Source organism: Protopterus annectens, chromosome 16.part0, assembly GCF_019279795.1.
Source record: "Protopterus annectens isolate FY-2018-M chromosome 16.part0, PAN1.0, whole genome shotgun sequence".
NCBI classification, from domain to species: domain Eukaryota; kingdom Metazoa; phylum Chordata; order Ceratodontiformes; family Protopteridae; genus Protopterus; species Protopterus annectens.
The window spans coordinates 565,589,208-565,616,350 of record NC_056750.1 but is presented as its reverse complement, the minus strand read 5'-3'; the positions used below and the strand labels follow the sequence as shown (position 1 = coordinate 565,616,350).

Sequence of the window (27,143 nt, the reverse complement as noted above, 5' to 3'; positions counted from 1 at the left end):
TTTCCACCGATTTAAGAGCTGAAAGCAGTTTGCAGGTCTCTCTTGCATTTCACAAATATTTTCAGAAGCTGCTGCTCTAATTTTGATAGCTAATGAAACTGATCACTCACCTGCCCTAACATTACCTCTACAGAAATCCTTGTTTACTCAGTAGAACAAGATTTTGCATCCCAATCTCTGGTGGATAAGATGTTGATTCTTGATGGCAATTTATTTTCCTCTGTAGTGTTGAAGGAGGCAAGAGGCCTAATACAGGATTCTTACGTACAGTAGTAGGAAGAGATTTGTTTCTTAGACTTACATAAGTTCTGTGTCTTTTACATTGCCTCAGGCAAAGATTGTCATGCTGTTTAATTTGAAACCAGTTTAGTATAGTCATTCATAAACATCAGTGTGTTCGTGTTATCTCTGTGTATACATTTTAGGTTGTGTTTCATTCGTCTGTAAAAGCCTTCTATAAAGGAGTTTTGCATTTGAGACTTTTGAAAAAAGATTTCTCCTGTGAAGGATTTGGATTTTATCTAGTAGAAGCAGAACTGTATTGTACTTCTGAGCCTGCAACAAGGAACTGTACACATCTTTTCTGGCAACCACTTTTCCTATAAGCTATTAAATGTAATAGAAGAATTTCAGGGATAAAATATGTCGTGTAGATGAACTTTGTTGCCATAAGAAATGTCATTGAATACTAAACCTTGGATCCACTGTGTTTGTCAGTAGTTCGCATACAAACAATTTAAACTCCGGAATCTAAATCCTGAGAAGGCACAGTCTCAAAACAACACTCCTAAGATTGCAAAACACAAAAAAACAATTCTTTGTTGCAGGGAGGAAAGTCCCCCTTCCACAGCCCCAAGTGTGGGGCCAAGCCTACAACTGAAAGCTGTATTTGTACCTAATCTGAGGTCACACAAACTTGTAGAAAGTGGAAATCAAAGGTGTAAAATTAATTCTTCCTCTTTTCTGACTCACAGGAGCAGTGTGCAAACATAGCTGTCTTAGTGCAGTGAATTGTAGACTACAGGAAACTTGCAAGCTTCCTGTTTTGGTGTTCCAAGGCTCATTCTAAGATATGGTAAAGTGAAAGTTTTCCTAATCTTTCATGCCCTGTGTAGTATTTGCAGTTTCTGTTAACCAGTATGTTCACCTGCCAGTCTTTTCTTTATGCGGTCTACCAAAATGATGAGGAGCCATCATTTGCATCTTAGATATTATACAAGGAGAGCCTAAGAAGTCAAGAAGAATGTTTAGAGTTTTGTTTCAATTTAGAAAGGGGCGGAATGACTACCATTTAGTACACAAACAACGACTAATGTTTGGCCCATTTCAGTGCTTTTTGGTAAAACAAATATAATAAACCTTTGCAATACCTAATAATAGCACATTTCACTAGTGTAGCAGCATCAGCATTGTTTAAGGTGCCACAGTGTCTGCAGTGCATGCCTTCATGTACACAGTTAAGGGATAGGACAGGATTTGGTTCCCCTGTGCTGCAGGGAAATCTGCAACTGTCCCTTTCCCTTGGGTATGATGATGTTGGTTAGGAACCTACCTAGGTATGATTTGCTGTTGGTGACCCACTGATAAAGAAGACAGTACAGGTTTGCATAAAAATGCCAGCTGTAACAGCAGAAGTTTAAGGAGAACTCAGTATAAAAATAAAGTTGCCTTAATCCACCACATAGGCCATTTACATATAGTTAACTGTTTGGGAGGTTTCATTTCAGTTACTTGTTTCAGCATTGTAATAATGTATGTTTAGGACAGTAACTTACCACTGTCAGTTAGTTGTGGAAGCAAAATGGTCTCTAAAAACTGAAGAAGGCTACTGGCAGTGCTGCTGTATATATGCAGTTGTTGCTGTCACCTGCAAAGGTTGCATTAGTGGACATAGTATCAGCTAAAGCCTTCAAAAGTAATATAGTATTGCTGATAAAACTCTAACCAGGATATAATGGCAGAAGAGGCACTGTGGCGATCTCTCCCTGATTCTGTTACAGTAATTTGTACTTGACCGCACTTTACCATTGTAATCCAGAAAGACGAAGTGGGATGTGGCACGCTCGCAGTACTGACAGACCAATGTCTGTAGTGCTGTTTTATGGGTTTAATTTTTTGTAATTATTCTTAAACCTCCAGTTAAAATACAGAAAGGTTGTGAAAGATCATTGTAGTAAAAATCTGTGAAATGTGACAGTATAATCTTGTGTAAGAACTGAGAATGTACTGATTGCTCCACCTCATCTTTCACTCACAATTTTAGACTAAGAAAATTTGGTTCCATTAATACTTGCTTTGGAATAGTTCTCTTGATTGCATTACAGTTTGAGGAGGCAAGAGGGACTACTGAAGAAGAGTGGACTGCAGAGGCATAGTGGAATATCAAAATCCAGGTTAACCAAGCAGTCTGATTTTGATGACAAATTCTGTGTTAATTGGATCATATTGATGCCTGTTTCTCAGACAAGAAATTGTTTACACCCTTCTCTTATGGAATTTAGTTTACTGCTGATTTTTTTTTTTTTTGGTGCTTTGTATGTGACTATAGAGATGTAGAATACCTTGCTTTACATCATAATTTTTTAAGCAGCTTGTTCTAATCATTAGGTCCCTTTTATGTAATTTACCTTTTCTTTATCAGCGGTCCTCAGGCATTCATGACACAGCCATGGAGCAGCACTTACCAACCTTGGCAAACATCAGGACAGCAAGACCCAAGTAAGTGATAGCTAATTACCTGATTTATGTGCTTGATCATCTAGTTAATCTCTTTAATTCCACTACTACATGCAGAATTTGAAATCATAGTGTTGTGGCTTGATTTCTACCATTCTGGTCATAACTTCTGTTGCTTAGAATTGTCTTCCTGCAGGGAACCTAGTTTGAGTGTAGATACCAGCTACTTAAAGTAATGTAGCTAACCGTGCTTGTTGAAATTTTGTGGCTGATACGGAAACAGAAAACAAGTCCGTTGTATGGAATTTGGTGTTAAAATAGAAAACAACATTGGAAGTGCTAACAGAACAACATTCTGGAGTCCTTCAAAAGCATAGTCCTGACTGCAGTGCTTAAAAATTAAGAAGCGAAAGTTTGCATACCCTGCAAACAGCAAATTATTTAGGGAACTGAATAAAATATGTCATGTGTAGATGAACTTTGTTGCCATAAGAAACGTCACTGAATACTAAACCTTGGATCCACTGTGTTTGTCAGTAGTTCGCATACAAACAATTTAAACTCCGGTATCTAAATCCTGAGAAGGCACAGTCTCAAAACAACACTACTAAGATTGCAAAACACAGAAAACCAATTCTTTGTTGCAGGGAGACAAGTCCCCCTTCCACAGCCCCCCCAAGCTTGGGGCCAAGCCTACACAAAGCAAAAGGGGGTGTGTATGTGCATGGTCACATGTGTAAATGAGGGAAAGATTCAAGATGTAAAGTGAGAGCAATACAGCTTAATAAAAGTTTTACTAAGGTGGGATATTTAGTGCCTCATAGGAAAGATTTAATATATATGTTAGAGAAATGGAGAGTAGTACCTGTAGGCTAACTGTAAAGACAACCAAAAATAGAAGAAAAACAGGGTAAAAATGAGCTTAAACTAGATGATGGAAATAGAAATCAAAGCAAATAGTTGGAAATTGCAGCAGGCATGGGTTAGTTGTCAAAAATAGATATGTATGCATATTAAACATGCCAGTTAGCTATCGGTATGGAGCATTTTCTAATTTGTTAAAGTTCAGCACTCGTAATAGTGTAGAAGGATCATATAACGTTGGCCCTATAATTAGTCATTGATTCTTAAAGGGATGAATGGCATGAGAGGGAAGGAAAGGAAAAACTACATTTACTAGGGCCCAGACACCAGGTAATGTATTATGTCATTATACAGATGTCCTGGAATTTGTATAATATACCTGACATAATGCATCTTGTTGCTCAGTATTTATATTTTGTTTATTTTATTTTGCTGTTTACCAGGCTTGTCCTCCTGGGTTTAGTCAAAAAATCCTTTACATTGGAGGCCCGGAGGAAAAAGCTGCACCATAGTACAAACATTTTAAACAGAAACTGAGTAACGTACATGAAACACATTAAATAATCTGCATTTACAATTACACATAAATTTGTTAATTAGATTACATTCATATGAAAGAGATAATTGTTACAGTATAAAGACTACTTATGCATTAGTAGATATTGAACATTTAACATCTGAAGAGGTGTGAGAGTGGGTTGTCAAATAGATAACATCATGTGAAATTCAAAGAAATTGTGGTGAGGAAAGGAACTAGATAGGTTAGAAAATGTTAATATAGTAATTAAAAGGGGGGGGGGGTATAAAGCAGGTTCAAAGACAATTGTATGTAAGGCTATCATAAGGTTCGTATTATAAATATAGAGGTGGCTGTTGAGCAGTGTCACAAAATGTGTATAGCTGGGCGATGCTAGTAAAACTGTTGAGGGTATTGGTGGTGATTAATTATTGGGTATAGGATTCTGAATGAAGAAAATGGTTTGACAATATGGCAAGCTGAAGATAACAGTGGCATTTATCCTGGAGATGTGCAGGAGCAGATCTATTTATTTGACCGGTGAATTCTTAGTTGTGTTTTAAATGACTTTGCATTCTGAATGGATTTCAGTGGCATATAGTTTAGCTACACTATTTGAATGTAGTGTGTGTCCTGCAGTATTATTTGATCATAGTGATTAGTGTTTTTTCTCAAAAGCATAAAATTTTGCTGGGGAAGTAGTATTGTATTAAGTTAAGGCCTGGCAATTTTGGGGCTTGTAGAGAAGTCTACTGTAGTTAGCTGAGAAGGAGCTAGGTGATATGGTATTTCTAACCAGCTTAATCCTCTAAGGGCTCGGCAGTGGTGTGTTCTATTACAGTTTATCGCAGATTTGTCTGTTCTATTGTAGCACTGCTCAAATTAGAATAGTTGTGAAACAAAGTTTATTGAATATTGGGGCAGCATAGAGCAGAGATGGCAGTAAGAAAGTAGAGGCTTGTATGTCTTCTGGCTGAATCAGTGAGGCAGGTTTTTACTCTCTATAATGTTCATAGTTTTTGATGAGTTTTTTGAAGCATGGTCGTCCAATTTCAGGCGGTCATCTGTGATGGCAACCAGTAATTTTGTGTGGTTTGTGTTCTGTCGTGGTATTTTCAGAGAAAATAGTGAGCGGTGATGTTCTGGTCTACGTGTATTTTAGGGTAAAGAGCAATTAATTCATGCATTTATGTATGTATTTATTTAGACTTAGAAGTAGTTGTGAATTATTTAGCTATGTTACAATTGATATGAATTGTTGTATGAGGTCTTGGAGTTTAGAGAGAGAGAGAGAATTGGCAGAGCAGATTAGGATTGCGTTATCAGCATCTTGAAAAATAAGGTAGGACGGTTTTTGTAGCAGTGTAGAGATCATTGATGAGTATGTTAAAGTATGAAGCCTAGTACAGATCCTTGTGGAACACCAGTACTGACTGACAAAAAGTTGGAGAAATCATCTTTACATTTTACTGCTTGTACTGTGAGTGGCAACTGTGCAGCCATTGCAGTGAAGAGTTGGTAAGCCCAAGAATGAGATTTTATGTAGGAGTTACTGGTGGGAGACTGTTTCAAAAACTTTTGATATGTCTAGGAAGATGGTGGATATTAGGCATCCAGCTTTTGTGGTTGTTGACCGTATTAAATTTCAGGAAAGCAGTAGTTGTGCTGTGCTGAGGATGGAAGCTATGTTGGGTTGAAGACAGAAGCTGGTTGTCTGTTAGATAGTCGTTTATGAATTTTTCTAATATTTTTGATGGGAGATAAAATCTCAATTGGCCTGGAGTTTGAAACATCTGTATTGATGCCATCCGTGTGCATTAGAATGATGAATGATTTTACCATAGCAAAGAGACTACTTTCAGTTGTAGATTAATTTATCAGAACTGAAACTTAATATGCAGTAGTCTCAGCTGCTGTTATAAGATATTTGCTGGGTAGATTGGCAGGGACAGTTGTAGTAGACTTTACATTTTTGAGGTATTTTTCATGGTGTCTGTGAGAACTGGTCAGAATGGGGAATGTTGAAGGGGGTTATTTGTGAGTAGGGACATTAAGAGCTTGATTAGTTGTCTGGTTCTGTGTATCGTGGGTTTTGAACTGATTGGCTTTGGTATTATTTTATTTCTGTGTTTCTGGTGTTGGCTGTATTGCTTGTCCTTGATTTAACTGTTCATTGCTCGAGGTTCAGAACTGGTTAGATTATTAGTGTGTATGTTTTAATTGGTTGAGTAGTGGGTTTTATCTTTGGTGGTAAGTTGTTTTGTAAGGTTTCTTTGTGTATATTGCTAGTAAAGTAGGAGCTGTTTTATTTTTTGTTCAGACCTTCCATGTTTTGTGTCTCTGTTTCGTGAGAGATGTTTAGTTGCAAAGGATAGCCTTAGGGCAGGTTGTCTTTAACTATTTTTATTGTGAGGGGTAGTGTGTTTAGAACACCTGGTAATGTTTTGTTGAACTCAGAGATCATTTATGAGCAGTGTGTTTAGTGACACCCAGTTAAGGAGTTGTGTATTACTAAGTGTCTTCATGAACAGTATTTTCTTTACCAGGCTGTTATGATACGTTTAGGGGCTGTTGCTTTGGCAACTTATGGTGCAGATTGGCAAGTGATCACTTAGGCCATCTGTTAGAGTTCCATGGAATGATAATTTGGAGAGGATGTTAGGATCCACTCAAGAGTTGATTGTGTGACTGAGGCTTTTCTTTATCTTGCTGGTGTGGTTATAAGTTTGGTGGACTTTGTACAGTTGTATTTTATTGGATGGCAAACCATGCAGTCTGAAAATCCAGTCTGTTATCATGCAATGTTATGATTTCATGAGGAAGCCCAGAAGAAAAGATCTTCCAGTGTTTTAACATTGTTAACTGGAGGTATGTTATATATCCATGATTGCATTTGTGTTGCAAGTATTTAGTTTTAGCACAGTTAGTAGCATTTCTGAGTTAGAGGAAGTTGGCAGGGTGTGGGTAAAAGAGAGAGCTAGTGTGTGTTTGTAGAAAATAGCAAATCACCAGTTTTGTTGGCCGTCTGTTCTGATAGTTTCTTCCTTTTTTTTATCCTGGTGGAGCCAGGTTTCTGTGGCTACCAAGATGTCTAGAGTGTGTAGTGCTGTTCATGCATGAACTTCAGGGAGTTTGTTATAAGTAATTCATAAGTTGGTATAGTATGGTATATATGAAGGCCAGAGTGGGACTGTGGGGGAGATGGTAACAATAAAGGAGCTGATGGGGATATGCTGTTGGAGACTCTATATGCAGAGTTGGACCGGAGTTTGGCTGGATTCTGTTGCTGTTTTATGGTTATGGAGATATGCTTGTACAGACAGACGTTTTTGCTTGAATTTATATGTTAACCAGTTTGATTAAGTGGCTGCTGCTTTGGATAATTGCACTTGAATAGTAGGATATATGAATAATGATGCATGTAGGGTGTGCTTGTGAGATGAGGTTCAGACATATTTTGCTCAGAGGACGCAATACAAGAGATCTGAAGGTGTTGTCTTCATTTGCTCTTCAACCTGTGGGACACAGAAACGGGACGGATCCGACTCGGCCGTATTTCTTCAGCATCGGATCCGAGCTCCAAGCTCCTCCCCTACCCATAATGCCCCTGTCTCCTTCCTCCCCCAGATCTCGTTTGCCACATCTAGATTTCACATCAATTCACATTGTGGTCCGTGCTCTAAGTGATTTTTTTGGGGTAAGTTTTTCTGGGTTTTCTAGCTATCTTTAGTCCTTTCTATCTCCCCTTTCACTTTTCTTGCTCTTTGCACTCAGGTGTCGGTGCTTTAGTTAAAAGAAAGAAAAGAGAACTGTTCCCATTTCTAGTTCCCTCTACTCTCTCTCTCATGTGGGTGTGGGTGCTTTGTGTTCGTTCTCTCCATCCTCATAGCAGAGACACCCAAACCAGGATTCAGAAAGTGCACAGAGTGTGGCCATAAACTTTCCCCATGGATAGCCACACTCTGTGTGTTTAGGGGTTCCTCACCTTGATTCCCCCTGCTCGATCTGCATGGGGTTCAATCCCCGCGCATTGATCAAGAGGAATAAACTTATTCTTAAGGGCCTCCTCAAACCTCCCACTACGGAGGCCCAAGTTTTCTGTTCAACCTCTTCTGGTTCACCCTCCGCCCTGGCCTCTGGGACTCAACCTCCCGCCAAGATGACTGGGGACGGAGAGAAACACAAACACCGGGATAGGCCGAGGAATCTGTCCCCTGCCTGCCCCTCCTCGGCTAAACTACTGGCAAAATCTCACCCTGGCCTTGGCTCAGGTTACCCCCAGCTCCATTCCCCTTGCTTCTCCCCAGAGCTGGGGGTGTCTCGGTGCCATTCAACATTGTCGGCTTCACCCCACCAGCTGTCTAGAACAGTGTCTGTGGCCTCTTCTACTAGGTCCAATCTCAGCCTCTCCAAAGCAGAGGTGGACAAGATGATGTGGAGGTTCATCCACGCACGCATACAGACTGGAGTCTTGCCTGTCCCCTCCTGCTCCAGGGCTGGGGACATGCAGTCCGCTTTCATCCCAATAACTTCTCCGATCCACCCCCCAATTTCAAAGTCCTCTGGTCCAAGGACCCTCAGCGTCGAGGGGTCGGCGCCGACAGTGCCTGGCACTTCAACGCCGACCATTGCCTTGAATGGGTCAGTTCTGATGATCTCTGAACAGTAGCCTCAGCACCGGATCCATGGGGGTTGTTTCATCTCCGAGTTTTTCAGAGCCGGACCTTCCAGTCTCGAAGACTGCAGGTTTGGCTCCGGCTCACCCATTGATCCAGAGGATTTGCGGACCCGATCATAGCCCCAGCTCCAGGGGTTCGTTCATCTGCCTTTGACGTGGTGGAGAGGGTTTTCTCGATCTCATTGAGACCCTTGATGATCTCGTCCTCAGAGTCTGTCCTGGCTCGTCTGTCTCTGGCCAGGATTCCGCCATCCTGTCACCTCAGGGATAACCTGCTGCCTGTCCGCCCCAGGGACTTCTCCATGGAATCAGCTGGATGTTTTCAAGTCCTCCCCAGTGAACCCCCTCCCCCCCAGGTTCCTCGAAAATGCACATGTAAAAGGAGACACTTAGACTGCCCGCAGGAGTCTCTCAAGGATGACACCGACTTGGAGGAAGGAGAGGGTTCCCCCTAATCATCGCCAGAGGATGCCTCATTTAGAGACATCATGGAGATCCTGCAGCAGCATGGGGAGGTGGTCTGTCCAAAAACCCAACTCTGACGAGTCGTTCCTGGAGGCGTTTGGCGCAGGACCCTCTACTTCTGGTTGTCCCCTCCCTCCCATGGATCCTCTGTGGATCTTGATGTTCATCGTGTTACCCTGCTGCAGTCATCACACTTGGGTTATCCTGCCGTCAGGCAGTCCCGCAGTCAGCCTGAGTTCCAAAGTCTTGGTCCGGCGTCGGTTTCTTCCCTGACATCAGAGCGCCAGGGGGTATATAAGAGGCATCCGACGCCATTTTCTTCAGTCTTTCTTGCCGCGTGGTGCCCGAAGCAGAAGCAGTTCACAAGTGCCGGTCGGCCGACACCTGAGATTTTCGATTCAAATTTCAGTCCGAAGTCTTCAATAAAGCTAAGTACCCCATTGGGGAACCTTTTCTTGCCTCAGTCCGATGTCAGAAAAAGTTAACAATTGCATTTCTTGTGGGAAGCAAATACCTCATAAGGACTTCCATTCCTATTGTATTCCTTGCCCAGGCCCAGACCATGACGTCACAAGTTGTCGGTTTTGTGCTAGGTTTAATAAACGAACTGTCAAACGCCGTTTTGACTTCGCACGACATTACTTTGGTAGGAAATTTAATTATATCATGCTATCGGAGCAGCCGACGACCGGCATGCATAAAAAACGCAAGGATAAGGACAGGCAGCCTAGGAACAAGCCAGGCTCCGAGGCCTCGGCTGGGCCTGTCGCCGGTTCTCCGGTTTTCAGTGAGGAGCCTACGCAGCCCCTGACGACCGCAGGACTGGAACCCCAGACAGCTGCGGATTCTCAAACGGAGTCTACTAGCCCGACGCAGCCATCTTCATTAGGCCCTTCCGACACCAGAGCAGAAGTAGACCCCAGTGCAGTGGATACACCTTCAGTTGCAGAAGGTGTCTTCAGACCGACTACACTCACCATTAAATCTTATGCTAAGCTTAAAACTCCTTTAAAACCTAAGAAGACTGTACATCAGTCTACAGTTCAAGACCCCATGCCTAAGAAACAGATGCTTAAGATGGCTGAAGATTTGATTACCCTAATCAGGGGTTCTCATCCCCCTCCTGATAAAAGACCAAGACAAGAGGAGGATTATGCTTCCTCTGACCAGGTTTCAATTTCCTCAGATTCTTCTGAGGAACAGGATTAGACTTTTCCACCTTATGAATACTCTGATGCTGAAGACTCTATTCCCTCAGCATCTCCCCCTGAAGACTACTCCTTTGGGGAAACTTTACATAACATGAGGGAACATTTCCATTGGGAAGGCCAGGACTACTCTGATTCTAAGAAAAGGCTCCGAGAGTTCCTTTTACTACCCCAGCACAGACCTCTTGCTATCCCTCCAGATTTGGATATTGTGGATGATGTTTACTTGGAGTCTAGTCTAAATCCGGACTCTCTACCTCCTGCTCCAGCCAAACCAGACCAATACTACAGAGTACCTGACTCTCACAAATTCCTTTGTAAAAGCCCTGTGGCTGACCCAGAAACAATTTCCCAGGGTCCTAAGGGAGCTAAAGCTTCTATGGCTAAAAATCCTGTGCCCTCTGAAAGGGATTCCAGAACCCTAGATAGATGGGGAAAGAAAGTATACACCTCAGCAAATCTGGCTATGAGAGCATTAAATTGTCAGTTTCACATGCTGAAATATCAACAATTCCTAATGTCTCAATTAAAACAAAAAATGAGCACACATACTGAACAGTTTGAATTCAAGGAAATGCAGGATCTGTTGCATGCAGCTGAACAGGTGGGCAAACATACTTTACAATGTGGAATTTGATTCATTGGAAGCTTCCTGTAGAGCAGCTGTTACTGGCTCTGTCATACGTAGACATGCTTGGTTAAAAGAACAAACCCTTCCTGAACATGTTAAAGTAAAATTATTGGATGCACCTTTACAGCAGGACGTATTATTTGGTGTCAAAGCAGAAGAGGTTTTAAAGAAAATGGAGGATAAGGCAAAGTCTATGCAGACGGTCAAGGATTTTTTGCAGGTACAACCCCCTCGTTTCAGCAGAAATTGGCCAACGAAAAACTGGTCCTTTCCAGCTTCTGACAGATCACAGAGAGGCAAATACAGACGCCCAAGAGGCAGAGGTCAGTCACAAGGCCCTTACAAACCTTGCCAATGGGGTAATGCTACCCAGAAAGGAGGAGAAGACAGGCCCCAGGCTGGCAGAAGACAAACACAATGACTCAATCCTCAAACTACCATGCAAATCTCTCCTGGTAGCTCCCTTGGGAGGAAAATTAGCATTTTTTGCAGACAACTGGCACATCATCACAAAAGACAAATGGGTTCTAGACATTGTCTCTCAAGGATACAGATTCCACTTTCATACCTTACCAAGGATAAAAGGAATGCCAAACCTGCCACCAAATCAATGGGCAGAGGCACAAAAACAAATTACAGCTCTCATGGACATGAGAGCCATTCAACAGGTGCCTACACAGGAGCAAGGACAAGGATTTTACTCAAGAGTCTTTCTAGTCCCAAGAAAGGACAAAGCATGGAGACCCATTCTGGGTCTTTCAATTCTGAACACCTATCTGCAAGTACCAAAATTCAAGATGCTAACACTATAGCAGCTTCTGCCCATGCTGGGCAAGAATGCTTGGCTAGTAACGTTGGACCTCAAGGAGGCATACCTGCATGTCCCTATCAGACAAAATTGCAGAAGATACCTCCGCTTCATTGCAGGTTCAACGCATTATCAATTCTCTGCACTGCCCTTTGGCTTATCTACTGCGCCCAGGGTCTTCACAAAATGCCTGGCACCAGTAATTGCATACTGCAGACAAAGAGGAATTCAAATATACCCATACCTGGACGACTACCTTATTCAAGCAGAAAGCAAGGACATTCTTTTAAAGCATCTGGCATTTGTCAAACACCTTCTAAGTTGCCTAGGGTACACAGTAAACGAAAAGAAATCAAAACTAGTGCCCTCACAAAACATAATATTCCTGGGTGCCAGCTTGAATACAATGGCCCAGATGGCTTAACTCACACCAGACAAGAAACAACAGCTGACTCAATATTTCAGAATAATGGCAACAAAGACCCAACTCCCTGCAAGAAAAATTCTGCAGGCCTTGGGATTCATGGCATCTTGCATACTACTAATACCATTTGCAAAACTGCATATGAGGCAATTACAGTGGTACCTGAAAAGCGTATGGACTCAGCACAGCCACAGCTTGGAAACAATAATACCACTCATTCCCTGCCTTCAACAGGCGTTTCTATGGTGGGCACAGGCATATCACCTCAACAAGGGTCAGCCTTTCACCTTACCCACAGCCAGGCAAACTATGACAACAGATGCATCGGACTATGCCTGGGGAGCACACATGGCAGGACAGTGCATTCAGGGCAAATGGACTACAGATCAGAGGCATCTGCATATCAATCAAAAAGAAATGTTAGCAGTACAGAATGCCCTAACAGCTTTCAAGAACCTCTTACGCCCAGGGCAACCAATAATAAAGACTGACAATACCACAGTAATGTGGTACATAAACAAGCAAGGGGGCACACATTCCTGTCCTCTATGCAGGCAAGCAATGACCTTGTGGAACACTGCACTGTCTTACCAGGTTCAATTACAAGCACAATTCCTGCCAGGAAAGAAAAACACATTGGCAGACTACCTAAGCAGAAACATCATGGATCCACACGAGTGGAAACTAGATCCACAAGTATTTGCAATGATAGTTCATAAATGGGGACGCCCAGACATAGATCTGTTTGCAAGCCCCCAAAACTGCCAACTTCAAAAATTTTGCACAAGGACATTCCATCCACAAGCTTGGAAAGTGGACGCCCTCTCATTCAGTTGGAAAACATTAACAGTGTATGCCTTTCCTCCACTGCCTCTTCTAGCAAAGGTAATGCTGAAAGTCAGATTAGAGGCCACAAATGATACTCATTGCACCAGACTGGCCACGCTAGCATTGGTATCCAATTTTAAGGAACATGGCCCATGGCCCACCATGGATTTTACCACAAATTCCTCACCTGCTCACCCAGCGAGACAATCAGATTCTATACAGCCAGCTCAAGACTTTAAACCTGGCTGCATGGCAAATTACCTAAATGACCAGCCAACACCTCTATCCAAAGCAATTATGGATGTCATTCTGGAGGCCAGGAGGCCCAGCACCAGGAAAACCTATTCAGACAAATGGAGAAGATTTTGCACCTGGAACCAGGCTAAAGGCCAAAATCCCCTTGATACAAACATTCCTCAGATTCTACAATATTTCACTGAGATGCTGCACAAAGGTCTTTCCTTTTCATCTATTAAGATCCACGCCTCAGCAATTTCAGCTCATTACAACATGGATCCTCCTTTATTCTCACATCCACTCCTAAGACAGTACAGAGGGGCTAAGAACATAAGACCGCCAAGGAGAGCACCAACACCTACTTGGGATCTCAACTTTGTTCTGGAAAAGCTTACACTGCCACCCTTTGAACCAGCTTTTTCAGCTGATTTAAAATTTCTTTCATGGAAAACTGCCCTGCTACTTGCAATAACCTCAGCTAGAAGAGTCTCAGAGCTACAGGCACTAATGGCAGTGGAGCCTTTCCTCATTTTTCATCAAGACAGTCTCTCTCTATGAACTAACCCTTCCTTTATGCCAAAGGTGGTATCCAGTGTGGCCCTAAACCAAACCATTCATTTGCCCACCTTTTTCCCAAATCCCCAGAACAAAGGAGAAAGACTCCTGCACTCTTTGGACATTCACAGGCAATTACGTTACTACTTGGATAAAACTAAGGCTTTCAGAAATTCTGACCAGCTCTTTGTAGCCTATGCTGCAGGATCACAAGGAAAAGCGATCTCAAAACAGACCATTTCTAAATGGATAGGGCATTGCATACGTTTCTGCTACACGCATCATGGGAAACGGGTACCTGCTAACATTAGGTCACATTCCACCAGGGCTACAGCTATATCAGCACCCTTTTTCTCAGGTGAGTGCCAACCAATGATATTCTGGAAGCTGCAACTTGGAGTTCAGTGCACACCTTCACCAAACACTATCACTTACCTCTATATTCTAAGACTAGAGCTGGTTTTGCAGGGCCTACTAGCTCCTTCTAACCCTGTCTAACTCCACCTCCCATCCTTAGCTTTGGGATTCAACCCAAGTGTGATGACTGCAGCAGGGTAACACGATGAACATAGTACAGATGTCCTTCATGGATGCATCTGCAGTCATAACAACTGGGTTGTCCTGTCGTCAGGCAGCCCTTCGGTCGGCCGGATTCCAAAGTCCGGGTCCGGCTTCGGCTGATGTCGCACTTCACCCGACGTCATCTCTGCTGGTCTTCGGGTATAAAGGCATCAGCCGACGCCATTTTCCTCAGTCTTTCTTGCCGCGTGGCGCCCGAAGCAGAAGCTGTTCGCAAGTGCCGGTCGGTCAGATCCAGAGATTACTACTTCCGAATACTACTTGAAGACTTCTAAAGCTAAGTACCCGTTGGGGACTCTTTCTTGCCTCAGCCGATGTCAGAAAAAGTCAATAACTGTTTAACTTGTGGGAAACAAATACCTCATAAAGATTTCCACTCTTACTGTTTGCCTTGTTTAGGCCCAGACCACGACGTAACAGCCTGTTCAGCCTGTGCCTCATTCAACCGACGAATGCTTAGGCGTCGGTCGGAGTTTGCTGAACAGTTTTTCGGCTCAGATTTTGCGTACATTATGCCGTCGGATCCTCCGACTACCCAGATTGTTAAAACGCAAAGAAAAGACCGACACTCGCGGTCCGCGGTTTCGGCGAAACCATGGTTAAGCAAACCGTAGTATCTCGGTTTCGGCGAAACCGAAAACTGATCAAAGCACAGCTGAATCAATGACTACTACTGAGGCTCCTGCTACCTTACTTGAAACGGCCTCAGAAATCTTACCTACAGTGGTTACTAGTGACTTATCAGACACCATCCCTTTGGATGTCTCTACCCCAGCACGTGGTGCTGCTAGGCCTCCTGCAGCCATGTCTATTAAGGCCTTTGCCAGGGCTAAAGCAGCCAAATCTACTAAAACAGTGCCTGTTAAGGCCCCCCCTACTAGGCCCACTTCTAGTGCACAAATGCTTCCTCTGGCAGGGGAGTTAATATCCTTAATTAGGGATCTCAATCTCACCCAGACAGGGCCTCTCAGCCCCAGAAAAGAGACCTAGAGCAGAGCCCCGAGCCTGTGTCCTCTGATGATTCCGCAGAGGACTCTGATATTACAGACCAGCCAGAGGCTCAGTTCTCCAATTATGAAGACTCAGATGCTGAAGAATCCATTCCAGCTGCTTCTCCACCAGAAGAATTCTCCTTTGGGAAACCTTACATGCCATGAGAACAATTCCAATGGCAGGAACAGGATTTCTCAGATTCCAGAAAAAGACTTAGGACTTTTCTGCACCTACCACAACACAGGCCTTTAGCTATACCTCCTGTCCTCTCTGTTGTGGACGATGCATTTAATGATGTCTGCACTGCACCAGATTCCTTACCTCCAGCCCCTGTCAAACCAGATAGATTTTACAGGGTTCCAGACACTCATCACCACTTATACAAGGCCCCACTTGCAGACCCGAAACCATATCCCAGGGGCCTAAGGCAGCAGCCTCGACCACAGCAAAAACCCTATTCCTTCTCAAAGGGAAGCCAGGTCTTTAGACAGATGGGGCAAAAGGTTTACACCTCTGCTACTCTCTCAGCTAGAGCTTTAAATTGTCAGTTTCACATGATACAATACCAAGAGTTTATGCTTGATCAGTTAACTAAAAGCTATCCTCTGATGACTCTATAGATAAGAAATATATTAGAAATGGTAAATAACATACAACAGGTTAGTAACCATTCCTTAAAATGTGGCTATGATGCACTGGAGGCTTCATTTAGATCAGCCATGACTGGCACAGTGATAAGAAGACATGCATGGCTGAAGGAACAGGTCTTACCGGATCATGTTAAAGCTAAGTTATTAGATGCACCTATGGATAAGGCCAGTTTGTTTGGTACACCTGCTCAGCAGGTAATGAAGAAAATGGAAGAAAAGGCAAAATCTGTACAAACAGTTAAAGATTTCTTGCAAGTTCAACCCCCAAGGTTTAGCAGGAACTGGCCTGCCAAAAATTGGTCCTTTCCTGACTCCACAAGATCCCAAAGGCGCAGGAATAGACGTCCCAGAGGCAGAAATCAATCCAGAGGGGGTGCCTACAGAGGACGACAGTGGCAAGGTAATAACAGAGGCACAGACACAGCCACTGCCACTACAACAGCACAGTGACTTGATTCTAACTCCGCCTACCAGTGAACAAATAGCAGCACCATTAGGCGGAAAATTAACCTTATTTTCGAAAAACTGGCACTATATCACAAAAGACAAGTGGATTCTGCAAACCATAGACCAAGGATACTGGTTCCACTTCCACACTTTACCAGTCAAAAGAGGAATGCCAAACCTGCCTCCAAATCAATAAACAGAAGCTCTACAGCAGATAATGCAACTAACAAAGATGAGAGCTGTGGAAAAAGTGCCAATAACAGAACAAGGCAAAGGATTCTACTCCAGACTATTCCTAGTTCCAAGAAAGGAAAAAAGCTGGAGACCTATTCTCGACCTGTCCACCTTAAATACATACATCATTGTCCCAAAATTCAAAATGCTGACCCTCCAGCAACTTCTTCCCATGCTGGGCAAGGAGTGCTGGCTGGTAACTCTAGATCTCAAGGAGGCATACCTGCACGTCCCCATACGACCAATTTGCAGAAGATACCTCAGATTTCTTGCAGGATCAGAGCACTATCAATTCTCAGCATTGCCCTTTGGCTTATCTACTGCGCCCAGAGTATTCACAAAATGCCTGGCATCAGTAATCGCTCACTGCAGACTACAGGGAATCCAAATTTATCCATACCTGGACGACTGTCTGCTACAGGGGGACAACAAAAGCAAGCTGACAACAGATTTACAAAGGGTCATTTACTTGCTACAAGCACTGGGATACACAGTCAATTTACAAAAGTCAAGGCTGATACCATCCCAAACAAGGACATTCTTGGGCGGAATTGGACACAGTAAAACAAATGGCATTCCTAACTGCAGAAAAACAAAAAGAACTCCCTCACTCCCTCTTTACTTCTTGGCACTAACAAAACAGAACAAGCTAACAGCAAGAAAAGTTCTGCAGGCCTTGGGCTTCATGGCATCCTGCATAATCTTGGTTCCACATGCCAGACTACATATGAGAAAACTACAGTGGTACCTAAAGAATTTATGGTCCCAACACAGGCACAGCCTAGAAGCAGAAATTCCTCTAATCCCATGCCTAAAACAGGAGTTCCTATGGTGGGCTCAAGCATGCCAGTCAAATCCAGGCCTACCTTTCCACAACTATCAAGCAAGCCAAACCATCACAACAGACGCCTCAGACCTAGGATGGGGGGCTCACATGCTGGACAAATGCGTACAAGGATTGTGGACACAGGACCAGCTCCATTTGCACATCAACCTAAAAGAAATGCTGGCAGTAAAGCTGGCAATCCAAAAATTCAGACCATTCCTCAAAGCAGGACATTTGATGATAAAGACAGACAACGCCACAGTCATGTGGTACATCAACAAACAGGGAGGCACTCATTCATACCTCCTATGCAGAATGACTTTGGACCTTTGGAACCTGGCGCTCAGCTACAACATCCAGTTACAGGCAATGTTCGTACCAGGAAAGGAGAATACTCTAGCAGACATGTTAAGCAGAACCACCTCGGATGCTCACGAATGGATGCTACACCCGGACATCTTCAAGGCCATCTCAAAGAAATGGGGAATGCCACAGATAGACCTATTCGCTTCCCCTCTCAATCACCAGCTCAAAAAATTCTGCACAAGGACGTTCCACCCACTTGCATGGAAAGTGGACTCGCTCTCCTTCAGCTGGAAAGGTCTGACAGCATATGCATTCCCACCTCTTCCCTTGATACACAAGGTATTACTAAAATCAAGGAGGAACGCCCAAGGATAACCCTGATAGCTCCAAACTGGCCAAGACAACATTGGTACCCATTGCTGAGGAGCATGTCTCGGGACAAAATATGGCCAATACCCCTGATGCCTTTGATGTTAACCCACAACAACTACAGCATCATGCATCCAAACCTAAAAACTTTGCAACTGACTGCATGGAACATCACATAGCAGCAACTAATCCAGAGCTTTCCCAAAGGGTTAAAGACATTATCCTTGAAGCCCGCAGACCTTCAACAAGAAGGAACTACGCAGGAAAATGGCAAAGGTTTGTCATTTGGAGCGCTGAAAGAGGAAAAGATGTGTCCAATATAGACATTGCTAACATTCTGGAGTATTTGGCAGAGCTTCTACATACAGGCCTGTCCTATTCCTCCATCAAGATACATGCATCAGCTATTTCAGCAGAATACAGCTTTGATCCACCTGTCTTTTCACATCCTTTACTCAGGCAGTTCCTCAGAGGGATCAAGAATGTAAAACCTCCTAGGAAACCACCATTGCCAGCTTGGGACTTGAACTTTGTGCTGGAAAAGTTGACACTGCACCTTTTGAACCAGCAGCAACAGCAGACCTGCAGCATCTATCGTGGAAAACTGCTTTCCTACTGGCAATAACCTCAGCAAGAAGGGTTTCTGAACTTCAGGCCCTAATGGCAGTACAACCCTTCCTAATCTTCCACCAAGATAGAGTGTCCATGAGGACTAATCCTACATTTATGCCTAAGGTGGTATCCAGAGTGTCTTTAAACCAGGCAATCCACCTACCTACCTTCTTCCCAAACCCACAAAACAGAGGGAAAGAATGCTGCATACCTTGGATGTACATAGACAGCTACGCTACTACCTGGACAGAACAAAAGTAACAGAAAACTGACCAGCTGTTTGTAGCCTATGCAACAGGAAGGGAAGGAAAAGCAATTTCCAAACAGACAATCTCCAAATGGATAGGAAATTGCATACGATTCTGTTACTCCTTTCATGGAAAACCAATTCCACAGAACATAAGGCCTCATTCTACAAGGGCAACAGCCACTACCACAGCCTTCTTACGAGGAGTGGCAACCAAGGACATTATTGAGGCGGCTACTTGGACCTCCGTGCATACATTTGCCAAACATTATAATTTACCTTTGTATTCCAGATCCCGAGCAGGGTTTGCCACTGCTGTACTGCAAGGGATCTTATCCACACCATAATCTATTCTTCCTCCTCCCCTAGTTGGCTATGGTATTCTACCCAGTTGTTATGACTGCAGATGCATCCATGAAGGACGTAGTACAGTTTTGTACCTACCATAAATGTAGATATCCGAACTGGATAGCATCTGCAGTCAGGATTACCCTCCCTCCTTCCCCTCTGTGGTACTCCTAGGGTATTTACCCTCCTAATAGCTAGCTGGCGGGGGGGAGTCTCTTATGGTGTATTTGTTTGTATATATGTACATACATGCTTATTTTTTGTGTTTGCCTTCTATCTTTTTGGAAACATTGGCATTTATCCAAAATTTAGCCTTCCAAGAGGGCAACTGGCATCTGGGGCAAGAAACACTGAGGAAAATGGCGTCGGCTGATGCCTTTATAACCCAAGACCAGCAGAGATGACGTCGGGTGAAGTGCGACATCAGCCGAAGCCGGACCCGGACTTTGGAATCCGGCCGACCGAAGGGCTGCCTGACGACAGGACAACCCAGTTGTTATGACTGCAGATGCTATCCAGTTCGGACATCTACATTTATGGTAGGTACAAAACTGTACTTTTTGTACCTACCATAAATGTAGATGTTCGAGTGTTCACCCTGCTGCAGTCCAGGTTACCCTCCCTCCATCCCCTCTGAACTAGCTGAAGTTATCTATACCACTCTATCCTATACAACCTCTGTGGTGTATTTGCTTTTGCCTAAAGGTATTTTTGGTGCTCTGACGTCAGGGAAGAAGCGACAGCAACCGACGCCGGACCAAGACTTTGGAACTCAGGCCGACTGCGGGACCGCCTGACGGCAGGATAACCCAAGTGTGATGACTGCAGCAGGGTGAACACTCTAACATCTACATTTATGGTAGGTACAAAACTGTACTTTACATCTCTGGCATGGAAGGAACCCGACACTGTGGATCCTATCCCCAAGTACCCTGATAAGGTCCTCAGCGCCCCTTCTAATAAACCACACTGGTCAAAGGGATCCCCTGTCAATGCGATGCTGGTAGTGGTATTGGCAGCAGCCACCAGGAAGGAGCTTGCACAGGAGAGCTCCACTGTCCATCCACCGGACCAAGAGTCTAGGACCTTGGACCGTTTTGGGAAGTGAGTCTACGCTTCCGCAACATTCTCTGTATGTGCGCTGAACTACATGGCACATGTTGTTAGGCTTCAGCGAGACCTAGTGAAGGAGGTCACCGAGTCTACCCCAGGGTCCATGTCTGCAGAGGATAGGAAGGTTTTCTCCTCTCTAATGGCCACCTCCATTGCCAATATCTCTATGCGGCTTCTCTCTCACGCTACCGAGGGAGTGGCTAGAGCTGCCTGAGCAGGCATTGCCATCAGGCATCACACTTTGCTCTGACTTTGTACCTTCTCGGAGCTCTTCAAGGCATCATTTACAAATGCCCCATACAATTGTTCCACTCTGTTTGGAAAGGTGGTATGTTTCACACTGGTCTAGAGTGAGGAGGATGGGAAAACCGTCTGCCATTGGAATCCACTTCTCAACCCCTCAACAATCCTTCTCCAGGAATCAGCGGGGGGCGAAGAAGATGTGGTTCCAGTAGTCTCAGGGGCCCTCCCCTGAGGCAGAGGGGGATTCGAATGACGCCACCCTCATGGTAGAGGGGGTCCAAGGAACCAAGGGTCTCAGGATTCATTCTTGGATAGGCCCACACAGCAACCCTGAAGGGTTGTCCGGCTGCACGTCTCTGGAGGCAGTCAGGGGTCGACTTTCACTACACCCAGCACCCTGGGAGTCAATTACAGGCTATCAGTGGATGTTGCGAATCACATCCAGAGGATATTCAATCCCCTTCTTTCAAAGACCAATTCCGGCCAAACACCACCTGGACGTTCCACCCGTGCAAAGGGCAGCAGCAACGCAGGAAATTTCCAAGCTGCTAGAAAAACGAGTTGTCCAGCCCATCCCTTCAGATCAGTCTGGATTAGGCATCTATTCCAGGTTCTTTTTAGTGCCAAAGAAGATGGGGGACTTAAGACCCATTCTGGATCATTCAGCTTTAAAACCTGTCTGTTACCAAGACAAAATTCTGGATGGTTACCCTCCAGTCTATCATGATCTTTCTACAGGAAAACGACTGGATGTGCTCGGTGGACCTTAAGGATGCGTACTATCACATCAAAATGGACAGGCACTCTCGGAGGTTCAACCACTTCTGACTGGGGACCAATCATTACCAGCTCAGAGCGCTACCCTTTAGTCTCACCACAGCCCCCAGGATGTTCAAGTGGTTGTGGTGGTAGTGGCTCACCTGCGGCTGCAGGGCTTCCATGTCTTGCCCTACCTGGACAATTGGCTCCTTTCTGCTCCCTTCAGGCATCGAGACTGCCACGCCAGGGATTTCCTTGTCCAGACTGCCCACCAGCTGGGCATCACTATAAATCTCAACAAATCCCTGTTAGAACCAGTTCAAGTTCTGGACTTCATTGGAGCCTGGTTAAATACCATTCAGACCAAGGTTTTCCTGATACCAGACAGACTTCAGTACCCCAATCATGTCTTATACATTCAAGTTCCATATCCTCCAGCAGAGTTTGTTTTAAGGGGGTTGGCGTCCATGGCGGTCATGATCACCCTTGTTCCCACACCTCAGTTACACATGAGGATGCTCAAATGGACTCTGGTGGTCCACTGTTCATTTCTAGATATACCATTATCGCATCCTGTTCGTCTGTCGCGAGCATGCAGGGATTCTCTTCTCTGGTGGATTCAGTTCCCAGACCTCCTTTGTGGTCGCCTATTTATTTTTCCCTTACCTCTGACCACGGTGACCACAGACTCCTCCCTACTCGGGTGGGGGCATCATTGCTTGAGAAGGACAGTTCAAGGCATGTGGTCTTCCCTGGAGATACAGTTGCATATCAGTGTCCTGGAGATGAGGGCAGTGCTATTGGCATTGCAAGTTCTTCATGCCCATCTTCCCCTAGGGACGATTGCCATCCAGACCGACAATATGTCTGTAGTCTGGTACATTAACAAACAGGGGGGAACCAGGTCTTATCCCCTTTGCCGTGAAGCCATGAGATTGTGGGAGTGGGCGATCTCCACCGGCCGTTTTCTGGTGGCAACGCACATTCCGGGGAGGTCCAACATTCTAGTGGACAGGCTGAGCTGGTCTGTTCTGATGCCTTATGAGTGGTCTCTGAATCCTTCAGTAGCAAAACAGATCTTTTGAAAGTGGGGTCAGCCTTGCTGCGATCTCTTCTCTCTTTCCAGTGCGAAGTGCAGTGACATGTTCTTCGTGTTTCACTGTTGCAGTCATTACATTTGGGTAATCTGCTGGCAGGTTGCCCTCAGTCGGCCTGATTAACAAAGTCTTGGGTCCTGCGTCAGTTGCTGTCCCTTCTTCCATGACGTCATGGGTATAAAACATGCAGCCGACGCTATTACATCAGTCTTTCTTGCCGCGCAGTGCCCGAAGCAGAAGCAGTTCGCAAGTGCCGGACGGCCGACTCCTGAAATTTTCGTTTTCGAGTTCCAGAACCGAAGACTTCAACTAAAAAGCTAAGTACCCCGTTGGGGAAACTTTTTCTTGCTCCTTACCGATGTCAGTAAAAGTTAATAATTGCATTACTTGTGAGAAGCAAATACCTCGGAAGGATTTGCATTTGTACTGTATTCCTTGCCTAGGCCCTGACCACAACGTACCTTGCTGTCTGTTTTGTGCTAAATGTAATCAACGCACTATCAAACGTCGGTACATTTTTGCTTCTTAATATTTTGGCTCACGCTTTAATTATCCAGGAATACCTAAAAAACGCAAAGAAAAAGACAGAGACCGGCCGTTGAGGTCCAAAACTGCCGACGACGCTTCTCCTAAGCCAGTCGCCAGTTTGCCGATACTCAGTGAGGCGCTTTCGCAGCCTCTGATACCCGCTACTTCTGATTTGCAGGCCTCTACTGAGACCCATTCGGAGTCTGGTATGCCGCGAGATGCTTCAGTTATGGAACCAGAGGATGTCCCTTCCTTAGATGGGTCCGGAGCCGCTGTGCAGGCACCGGCTTCTGAGGGTGTTTTCAGGGCTACAGATTTGTATATTAGACCGATGCCATCTTCAAAACTAAGGCCAAAATCTAGACCTATGCCTAAAAAAACGATGCCTGGGCCACATGTGCAGGCCCCTATGCCTAAAAAACAAATGATCAAAATGGCTGAAGATTTAATTACTCTGATCAGGGGTAGTCACCCCCCCCCCCTTCTAAGAGGCCTAGGCAAGACATTGATTATGAATCTTCTGAACAGGATTCTATTTCTTCTGACTCTTCTAATGAACAGGAATTGTCTATACCTACTTATGAGAACTCTGATGCAGAAGATTCCATTCCTTCTGCTTCTCCCCCTGAGGATTTTTCTTTTGGGGAAACTTTACATACCTTAAAGGAACATTTCCACTGGGAAAGTCAGGATTTCTCTGAATCTAAAAAGAGACTTAGGGATTTTCTTCTTCTTTCTCAACATAGGCCTTTGGTTATTCCTCCTGTTCTAGACATTGTTGTTGATGTTTTTCAGAATCTAGTATGGCTCCTGATTCTCTGCCTCTGGCTCCTTGTAAGCCAGACAGAGATACTACAGGGTTCCTGACTCCCACAAATTCCTTTTCAAAAATCCTATTGCAGACCCTGAAACCATTTCTCAGGGTCCCAAGGGCATATTAAGGCTTCTACTGCTGAAAATCTTACCCCTTCTGATAGAGATTCCAGGGCGCTGGATAGATGGGGTAAGAAGGTTTACACTTCTGCAACCTTGGCAAAATCAGGATTTTGAACTGTCAATTTCATATGCTAAAATATCAACAGCATGTTATTGGATTGCTTAAACAGAAAATGATGTTGATTCCTGACTGTGCAGAAAATAAAGAATTACAGGATTTAATGCATTCTGCTGAACAGGTTGTTAAACATACTTTGCAATGTGGATTTGATTCTTTAGAGGCCTCTTGCAGGGCTGCTGTTACTGGCTCTGTTGTCAGAAGGCATGCTTGGCTTAAGGAGTGATCTTTACCTGATCATGTTAAAGCTAAATTGTTGGATGCTCCCTTAAATCAGGAACGCCTGTTTGGCAACAAGGCTGAGGAAGTTCTTAAAAAGATGGAAGATAAAGCTAAATCTATGCAAACTGTTAAAGATTTCTTACAAGTTCAGCTTGCTAGATTTAGTAGGCACTGGCCCTCTAAGTATTGGTCCTTTCCAACCTCTTCAAGGTCTTCTCACGCCAAACCCAGATATAGCAGAAACCCCAGGTTTCAGTCCCAGGGGGCACACAAGACTAAGCAGTGGGGGATTTCCACACCCAAATCAGGGAGTAGTAAGACTCCCCCCTGTGGAAAGCAGTCTCAATGACTTGCTTCAAAAACTTCCAAGCACTTCCCAAATTAATGCTCCTTTAGGCGGAAAAATTGGTCTGCAGGCCAGAAACTGGGAACTCATTACCCAGGACAGATGGGTTTTAAATGTAGTGTACCAAGGATACAGATTTCACTTACACAACTTACCAACATGGGTGGCCAGATCTACCCCCAAATCAGTGGGCAGAGACCCAAAATCAAGTACACTCTCTCTTAAGCATGGGGGCTATTTAGTTGGTACCAGAAGAGGAAAAGGGACAAGGGTTCTATTCAAGACTTTTCCCGGTACCCAGAAAAGGCAGTACATGGCGTCCTATCCTGGAACTTTCTACTCTAAATACCTATCTGGTGATTCCAAAATTCAAGATGGTGACTCTTCACCAGCTGCTTCCTATGCTATGCAAAGATGCATGGTTGGCAACAGTAGACTTAAAAGAAGCATACCTGCACATCTCTGTCAGGGAGTCTTACAGAAAATACCTACGCTTCAGAGCAGGCTGCATGCACTATCAGTTCTCTGCACTGCCCTTTGGCTTATCTACTGCACCCAGGGTATTCACAAAGTGCCTAGCTCCAGTCATTGCATTCTGCAGGCAAAGAAATATTCAAATATACCCATATCTGGACGATTGTCTAATTCAGGCAGAAAGTCAGGACATACTTTTGAATCATCTGGCCTTTGTTCAAAGGGTACTGACTTGTCTGGGGTACACCATAAATGCAAAGAAATCACACCTGGTACCCTGTCAACAAATTATATTCCTGGAGCAGGCTTGAATGCAACTTCCCAGATGGCTTTCCTCATGCCAGAGAAACGGATTCGTTTGACAACTTACTTCAGACAAGTGGCCACAAAAACCCAGTTATCTGCAAGTCAAATACTGCAAGCCTTGGGGTTCATGGTCTCCTGCATTCTTCTAATTCCATATGCAAGGCTGCATATGAGGAAACTTCAGTGGTATCTGAAAAGCCTATGGTGTCAACATTCACAGGATCTAGAAGCAATGATTCCTGTCATACCTTGCCTACGCCTAGAGTTCCTTTGGTGGGCAGAGGCCTGCCACCAAAACAAGGGACTACCTTTCACACTTCCCCCTGCCACCCAAACCTTAACAGATGCATCAGACTGTGCCTGGGGGGGGGGGGCACCTGGCAGGGAAGTGCATTCAGGGCAAATGGAATCCAAGTCAAATGCACTTGCCTATCAATCAAAAAGAAATGTTAGCTGTACAGAATGCTCTGACAGCCTTCAAGGACCACATTCTTCCAGGACAATTAATGATAAAGACTTGACACCACCACTGTTATGTGGTACATAAACAAGCAGGGGGGTGCACATTTTTACCCCCTCTGCAGACTAGCCATGACATTGTGGAACACAGCCCTGAGCTGTCAAGTACATTTACAAGCTCAATTCCTGCCAGGAAAACTAAGTACACTGGCAAACGAACTAAGCAGAAACCCCATGGACCCACACGAGTGGAAACTGGAACCAAGGATTTTCAACATGTTGACAAGCGAATGGGGGAGCCCAGATATAGACCCGTTTGTCTCCCCCCAAAACTATCAGTTGGAGAAATTTTGCACGACTGCCCACAAACAAGCTTAGAAAGTGGATGGCTCTGTCCTTCAGCTGGAATAACCTATCCGTTTATGCCTTTCCTCCTCTGCCTCTCCTCTCCAAAGTACTACTAAAGTACTACTAAAGATCAAACAAGACAATCCAGGGACGATTTTGATTGCACCAGACTGGCCACGCCAACACGTCACTGTGGGCCCCATGGCACCTGCCTCAGACACCTACCTTATTGTCTCAGCAGGAGAACCAAATTTTGCACCCTCAGCTTCAAACACTGAATCTAGCAGCCTGGCTAATTACATAATTTCTCCTTTACCATCCCTCAGTAAACCAGTGATGGATATCATTTTATAGGCGAGGAGGCCTAGTACCAGAAAGGCTTACCCTGAAAAATGGACAGGATTCTGTGCCTGGAACCAATCTCAAGGGATGAGCACAACTGTGCCCAATTTACCTCAGATTTTACAATACTTAACTGAGATGCTTCATAAGGGCCTGTTTTTCTCCATCATCAAAATTCACGCCTCTGCCATCTCAGCTCATTGTAACACAGAACCACCCCTCTTCTCTCATCCACTACTTAAAGCAGTTCCTCCGAGGGGCCAAAAATCTACAACCACCCAGGAGAGCTCCAACTCCAGCCTGGGACCTCAACTTTGTATTGGAAAAGCTCACCCTTCCTCCTTTCGAGA

At 44.4% G+C, this 27,143-nt stretch overlaps 1 protein-coding gene across 1 annotated transcript in view; it reads left to right on the top strand.

The window, feature by feature from the left end:
* The window catches only part of FUBP3 (far upstream element binding protein 3), a 1,726,332-nt gene that overhangs the window by 1,548,158 nt on the left and 151,031 nt on the right, over positions 1–27,143 (top strand). The window contains exon 15 of the mRNA XM_044058146.1: positions 2,608–2,718. Coding sequence (XP_043914081.1) covers positions 2,608–2,718 — 111 coding nt within the window. The remainder of the gene's footprint in view (positions 1–2,607; positions 2,719–27,143) is intronic.